The 8,200-nt window shown below is 40.1% G+C and overlaps 1 protein-coding gene across 1 annotated transcript; it reads left to right on the top strand.

Annotated features, from left to right (window-relative positions):
• Positions 1 to 2,317: 2,317 nt before the first annotated feature.
• Positions 2,318 to 6,416, top strand: c8h22orf15 (chromosome 8 C22orf15 homolog; the record flags this gene model as incomplete). The annotated part of the gene is made up of 5 exons (XM_080738491.1): positions 2,318 to 2,342; positions 2,988 to 3,074; positions 4,714 to 4,836; positions 5,325 to 5,399; positions 6,277 to 6,416. 5 exons carry the CDS (start codon positions 2,318 to 2,320, stop codon positions 6,414 to 6,416), a joined length of 450 nt encoding a protein of 149 aa, XP_080594617.1.
• Between the last annotated feature and the right edge of the window lie 1,784 nt (positions 6,417 to 8,200).

The raw sequence follows: 8,200 nt of genomic DNA, 5'->3' as shown, positions 1-8,200 counted from the left end.
CACTAAGAGTTGAGGCATTACATTCTTTATAACACGGTTCTATTTGCGAGGCGTTGTGAGCATGTAGATCTGCTATTTTCACAATTTCTGCCTCTAATATTTGACAATTTGGCCAATGTTTAATTAGTCATTTTAGAGGTATTAAAAAGTCCTTAAATTGTCACTTTAGAAATGTGCAGATACCCCCTATACACTTAAACTTGATGCTGTTTTGTTTACTGTTGAGAGAGAAAACAATGTTCACATTAAGCTAATCATTTGGGGACCCCCCTGGTTGAGACCCACAGGTTGAGAACCACTGTTATAGGAGACTGGGTCGCTAACTCTGGGGAATGGTGAGTTATAAGCAGTCAAACCATCTTTGGAACTCTTTTATTTTCCCAGCTTTTATCCGTAATTCCCCAGTGAGTTCAGGTTACAGGGCACAGGGCGAATAACCGCAAATTCCCTTTTGATAGTCTTCATCCCAGGGGTCTGTAGTGCTTTTAAAACCAACTTAAGTCACTAGAGATATCTCCCGTTTTTTCATTGAGAATCTGTGTTGATATCTAGTAGGGCATTCACGAATAGTGATTTTTAGTATTCGAATTATTCTACCTCAAAGTATTCGAATAGTCGAATATTCGACAGGACTGGCCAAACTGTCAAATATTAAGCAAGCAAGAGGCGAACATTGTGAAAATAGCCGATCTACATGCTCACAACGCCTCGCGTTGCGAGGCGTTGTAAGCATGTAGATCTGCTATTTTCACAATATTTATCTGCGGAACCGAGTCACATTAAATGTACCGTAATACCTAGAATTCCAACTGCTTGTCAGGGTCCCCAGTTCAAATATGTTTATTTTGGGGGTCACGGCCTAAAAAGGTTTGAGAACCCCTGGTATAGAGCATTAACAAATTCATCCACCAGGGGCATTGACAACTCATTCTTATGACTTCCTATCTAGCCAAGCTTTTAACTATATATTTCTTAAAGAGAAAAAAAAAAAAAAAGAAAAAGCGAATATTCGACTTCGGTGAACGTCGAATAGTGACTTTGATATTCGAAAATATTCAAATATTTGGTGAATGCCCTAATATCTAGGTATCAAAATCCTGATTCTTTTACCCCAGAATTATTTCTGCTGTATTGCAGCCGTGCGCTGTCCCACTGATTGATTGGGCACTGCAGCTAATCTCTGTGTGTGTGCGTGTGTGTGTGTGTGTGTGTGTGTGTGTGTGTGTGTGTGTGTGTGTGTGTGTGTGTGTACATTGCCAGATTTACACGTACTATTTTTTTAAGTCTGTTTTTTCCCCGCGCTCTGCGGTCGCTTCTCGCCCTTAAGGCGTCTTACTTGTGTAATATAATAATAGTATTATTATACTTTTACCACCATTAAAACATTTTCATTATAGTGTAATTAAATAATATTGCAAAATTATGTTTAACTCTTCTCAGTTATAGCTCTCACATTTTTGGGACCAGATCTGGTAATAATATTATTATTTTACTGCACTGAGAGAACATCTAAAGCACCAAAAGAAGAGTATTCTGCAATACCAGTGTGGTTATTAGTTCCAGTCGGCACTGCGGTGGGCTTAACAATAAAGCTCCTATATCACCCACATGCACAGTAGCTCAGCATGAACAAGAAGCTGTAAAGACCAGAGGACCGGTCTGTCTGTGTGTGTATAGACTCCATGGATACACAGAACAGTGCCTTCTCTTCACATAATAAAAGTCTCTTGACAGGCAGAGGGTGCATGCCATGCAGACATGATTTTGCCAACAGTAGGGTTGATTGTGTTTAGATTTGTGTACCAGATCTTTTTGATTGATTGATTATTTTATTAGACAAAAATTGAGAACAGTACAAGTATAGTCAATAGAATTGAAAGTACAGTTAAACACCCTGCCTAAAAGGAACATCCCAAATAAGACCTTTATGGTCTTTTTTTACGTTGGAAGATCAAACATTCGTTGCTGTTTCTGCAACAGGCCAGTCACAGCTGGCCATGTGTCTGGCTCAAGGGTTCCAGGTCATGCTTCAAGTCAAGTTTCCAGAAGCATGTTTCAGTTTGTTTGCCCAGAGTAACTGTACAAACCGACACATACTGTAATAATGGCCTCTCCCTCTGAGCCGAGGCTTTTGTCACTATGTGTGGAGTGTAGTCAACAACACCCAGATTTAACACCTCCTATTGTGCCACTGTGAGCTTGGCCAAAACTCTGTCTAGTATATCTTTGTTTCTCTAAGAGGCAAGAGCTGGCTGTAGCTAGTTACACTGGTGGACGTGCTGTGTGCAGAGGACTGTTTATTTGACAGACGGGAGGAATGTTTGTCGCAGTGCTGTTTGGAGGTTAGTAATCACGTCGGGCATAGCATGCGTCCACTCTGTGTGTAATGAAAGCATAAAGAAGATTTAAATAGATAATATCTGTATACTGTAGGTCTGTGGATCTGACTAATGTTGACATGTGTTGTTTGACAGTTTAAGCTGTTGTAATGGAAAGTTTGTGACAAGGATTTATCACAAATGCTTGTTGTCTACAATTGTATATAAACCCATTTATATACAATAGTAGATTCATTTATGCCGGTGACATAATATATCTGGGTCTTCCAGAATTGGAGGACGAATTAGGCATCAACACTTTTCTGAAAAGAAGAAGAAACATATTAACAAAATGTGTTAATAACATCCTTTACAATAACTAAAGAAAGTTACATTCATATTTAAATTCAGATAAGACTTGACTTTATTAATTTAAGCAACTACTGAAATCTATCTAACCAAACTTTTCAATAGTCTCAGATGTTCTTTAACTAATTTCAAATTTCATTCATCTTTTGAGTTATACTTATTGCTTGTGTAAGTGGCCCTTAATTCCATTGCAAATAGCCTAATCAAGTCAAATGCAACCTATTTCTGGAAGAAATAGATTATATGTGTAATCATGTAGAAAATGTTACTGTAAGTCACTAAATATTTGTTTCTTGACAGACAGCAGAATGGAATTGTTCAACCTCAACTGCAAGTTGATGAATTTCATCCGAAGTTTAAAGGAAAGATGTGATCTGGACATGCGAGGTGCTCACTAACTTACTGTGGCTGTATTTAACTTCTATATTACCCATCAGCTTCACCAATGACCTGCTCCCATACCGTTACACACACACACACACACACACACACACACACACACACACACACACACACACACACACACACACACACACACACACACACACACACACACACACACACACACACACACACTGCCCAGTACAACCACAGTTTTGTTGGCCACTGAGAAACTAATTAATTGTCTAGTTCAAGGGCACTTCAGTAGTATGTGTACTGAGGTAGGGGTGAGTGTTGCTCATTCATGTCGCCATCCAGACTTTCCCTGCACCTCTGAGGGTTAGAACTGGGAATTTTACAACCACAACCCTTTATGCCACCACCACTGCCTCTAAAACATTTAACAGATCAAGTTCAAGTTCAAGTTACTTTTATTGCCACACAACCAGGTTGGTGGTATTTAGTTTCAGCACATAAAAAGTTGCAGCTCTGACAAAAACAAGGAACAAGACAAGTACATACATGTAGACATTTGCACCATTACCACAACCAACAATAAAAATCACACCCGTATGAACTGAGCGGTGGAGTCTGTGCGCGCACGTGTGTGTGTGTGTGTGTGTGTGTGTGTGTGCGTGCGTGCGTGCGTGCGTGCGTGTGTGTGAGTGTGAGTGTGCCTTGCCTGTTCTGGCCTGGCCTGAACAACAGCGCCCCTCCCTTAACATGTGTGGTCAGAAAAGGTACTACACCACAGGCTTGAGGCTACATACAGACCCACCCACCCACATACATACATACATACAAACAAACAAACATACATACCTACACACACGGCCACGCTATGGAGACGTGTGACCACCGCTCAAAAATATGAAAGACAGAAAAAGGACAGACAACCATTTAGCTAGTGTGAGGAGGAAGAGGGAGTGGGGTACTGAGGGAGTTTAGAGTTCATATGGCTGTAGGGTAAAAACTGTCTTTGAAGCGGGAAGTCTTGGCATGGATTGATCCGTAGCGTTTCCCTGATGGTATGTCTCCATACCAGTGGTTCTCAAAGTGGGGTGCAGGGACACAGGTTCCTCAAGGGGGATCCAAATGGACCCTTAAGCCCGGATCATAGTCGGGTCCGCGGTGTAGTCTTTTCGAGTCTTTTTGAGTCATGAAACTACAACGTTACATCATTCCTCGCTGTGGAGAGCTTTCCACTCGCTTTCCGCGAGTCCCAACACATCTCTCTGTTTTTACTATCAGACAGACAGGCTCTACACCCCGTTCACTAATTGGTCGACCTGAACCGGTCTAGACGGGGTAAAGGACTTCACCGTGGGCCGTGACTATGATGGCCTGCACTTATTTTCTGACTTGAGGTGGAAAGCTTTCCACCACAAATTTGCGGTGGATAGCTCTCCACCGTAGACTCTGATCCGGGCTTTAAAGGTCTGTAACTCTGAGAGGGTACAAATGGAACCAAATGGACCTGTAAGGGTCCATTTGTACGCTCTCAGAGTTATCCTTGAATTTAAAAAGGTTGCTGCTCCATACCAAAGGTTCAACAAACAAATAAATACATACATCATATATATATATATATATATATATATATATATATGGGTGAAGATGAGAAAGTGAACTGTGCTCCCTGCAGACTGTGTGGACTTAATGGACAGGACGGGTACACTGATGAACCTGCTGGAGAAGGAACACAGTGCAGAGCTGGCCAGCAGTCTGCTGACGGAGAGACACAGCTATGTCCTCATACGCATCTGCAGTGAGTCTCACAATACCACATCTGTACAATGTCAAATGTTAAAGCTAGTGTGCGAGTGCCGCGCTGCGAGCTTGTAGATCTGCTATTTTTGAAAAGTCGTGAAAATGTGTGCAAATCTTTGAATATATATACATTTTAAGCAAACATTTGTAACTCAAATTTTGCTTTTGGGGGGTCCCTGGAACTAAATATTTTGAGATGGGGGTCCGTGGCCCAATACATATCATTTTAGGGATCCTTAACGTGAAAATGTTTGAGCACCACTGACATAGAAACATGGGTTTTCCCAAAAAAAATTATCATGATTTTTCAAAAATCTACAAAGATCTACAAGATCTACAAGCTTGCAGTGCGGCACTTGGTGCCGTGCTGTAAGCTTGTAAATCTGCTATTTTTCAATAGTTAAAGCACACAATGTGAGTGAATCCTTGTACCCAGGGCATATAATTTGGTGTGACACCCCTGGTTGTGTCTTTATCTCCCCCCAGGTGATGATAATGAAGGACATAATAAGTATGTGTCCCTCCTCAACAACCTCAATAAGAACCATCCTGAGCTGGCAGGTAAATGTAAACCTACATATACAAAAAAATAAAGCATGTATGGTTCCACACATTGCTGAGTATAATATTGATTTGAATACAGTGAGCACCATTGTTTTATATGGTTCTCTACAGCCTCCTGGTGGATATTCATTCAAAAATGATGAGCAACCTATTTAGTTTAAAGGGATATTCCACTTTCAGCAGGGAGCAGTGGAAGGGTTTCTCTACACACATCCATTTTAACTTCAAACTTCATTTTAACCATGATAGATTCATTAAAATCACCCATTATTTTTTCTGGTGACTCATACAACCCTCCTAATACGTGAACAGGCTGCGTTTTTTCGATAACTTTTTTCATTTATTTTTAATAATTATTTGGGAAAATGGAAAAAATGAAATACAAAAACATAATTATAAAAAAAAAATGAAAAATGTTATCGAAAAAACACGGCCTGCTCACATATTAGGAGGGTAGTATGAGTCACCAGAAAAAATAATGAGTGTTTTTAATAGAATCTATCATGGTTAAAATGAAGTTTGAAGTTACAACGGTGGCCTGGAGTAGCCTCGTAAACCAGTCTCTCTTCCTGCCTTCATTCGGGAGGAGTCAGTTTACTAGGCTAGGCCTGGAGGGCCTGGTAACATTTACATCAAATATCAAAATATCCAATCAAGCTAATTAAAAACTGTTCAGGGTATCCATAAAAGCCTGATTAGATGATAAAATTACCAAACGTTTTTTTGAAAGTGAAATATCCCTTTAAGTCCTCATTTATTTATCCACTAGTTAATGATTCTTGCTTGTTTTATTCAGTAATAAACAACACTTTTACAGGGAAATCCTCCAATTATTTCATAATACTCCTGCATGCAACCTATAAAACCATTGCAGATATCCTGAGGAAGATGTCAAACCCCAGTAAGGAGCGGGACAGAAGGAGCAGTTCCCTCAGGAAAGGCTACCCAGTAGCTGCCACCCAGTCCAGGGGCAAGAAATATGTGAATAAAAAGAGCTATCAAATTAAATTATAGTGATCCGCTCAGCTGAACAGCTCTGGGGGCAAATATTCATGTGATAGTTTGGTTGACTTGTGCTATAGGCTACTTGTGCTATTTTAGACAGATTCACTTTTTATATTATACAGTAAACATACTTCACAAACAAGCAGTGCATGACATGTTCCTATGCATTATTCCTTGCACCACGAAGGGTGGTCTATATGTTTTATGAAATAATTGTATTATTCTTTGTTTTGAAAGTTTATTTGTCTGAATAGTAGATGTTTATGAACTTAAAATACAATTATAAGCGTGTGATTCTTTAACTTGCGGCACTTTTGACTTTGGACATTTTGAAAATATGAATTGGTTTCAACTCAGTTTTTTCTATTTCCACATTTTCATCAAATGGTCTAGAATAATAATCTTAGCATAGGGCCCTTCAAGATGATTTTGATATGATGCTTTTTTTCAAAGTTGTCACAGCGAAATGTCATTACCATCACAGAATCAAAACACAGATTTTAACATTTTACATGCAGGTCAAAGATTTGTTGTAAGTAGCCTACATTTATACAAATATATTTGAATTTTCTCTCTGACTCAATATATTGCCTTGGCTCAACAATGACATATTGTTTACAAATCAATTAATTGTTTCTTTTGAGCTAATGCAAATTTTGACTTTTAAAGACTTTCTCACAATGATTAAGTCCAGTGTCCAGCGCAGGTCACTCAAGTTACATTAAAGTCAAATAGTTCAGTCTCTCCTGATGCATTATATGGGTAATTCATTCAGACCGCTGCAACTGGCCTGGCGGAGACAATCAGGGACATGATTCAGCCCAGGAAAAAGAGAGGCCCTCATTTTTTTTTATATATATATATTTCGTCGTTGTCGGGTGGAAACCTTATATGTCCAAAACTGTTTGTTTTGTATTTATCATTTTAAAAAAGATTTAAACTAGTGAAAACAGCCGATCTACAAGCACACAACGCCTCGCACCGCGAGGCGTTGTGTGCTTGTAGATCTGCTGTTTTCACTACTTTTGTGCAACGGCCTTGTATGTTAAAGTTTTACTATGTAACTTTTTTTATAAAACAAATCTTAAAATTGTCCTAACTGTTAAATCGCTAAAGTTTTAGAACACCCACTCCGTTATTTTCAGCTTCTGAAGCCTTCTCTTTATATGTTTTCTATGAGCCGTGAGGGGGGGAGAATTTCGCGCCATGATTACGTAATCTGCATCATCTGTATACGTTGTGTATACGTTGCCCAATCACATCGCCGATCATGCACACATGGTACACTACCGGCCAATGCAGCGCATCTTGAAGTGGGGTCGCCATATTTGTAGTCGCCCGTGTGTCTCTTTACTCAAAAGGTAATTCTCGCCTACCAGGCAGGGTGAAATAGTCCGTTTCTCCGGAATGCCTGAACGCACAGGAACCAGGGACCCCTCTAAAGATAGCTCTCGGCGTTGTGGAGGCAGACGCGGGGGTGTGAAGGTACGAAAAACGGGCGAAAGACGCGAACGCGACCGCGGTTTGCTATATGGCTACTGACCACTAGTTGAGAATCTTACACAGTATAGCTTTAAAGCAGGGCTTTGCTTTGCGAAAAAATGTATACATTTGAAACTTGGAGATACGAGGTTTCTGCCCGACAGTGACGATTTACTTTGTTGGCCGCCCATCTCCCAAAATGGAACGAAGGCCGACATTTTACTTTTATTTTTTTCCTAATGGCCGGCCTGGACCAGGCCGGGAATGAACCGGACGTTCGGGAGTTGTCCCGCTTTTCCCAATGGCCAGCA

The sequence above is a fragment of the Nannobrachium achirus genome (assembly GCF_963921795.1).
Source record: "Nannobrachium achirus genome assembly, chromosome: 12".
NCBI lineage: Eukaryota > Metazoa > Chordata > Actinopteri > Myctophiformes > Myctophidae > Nannobrachium > Nannobrachium achirus.
This window is presented reverse-complemented; position numbering and strand designations above follow the sequence as displayed.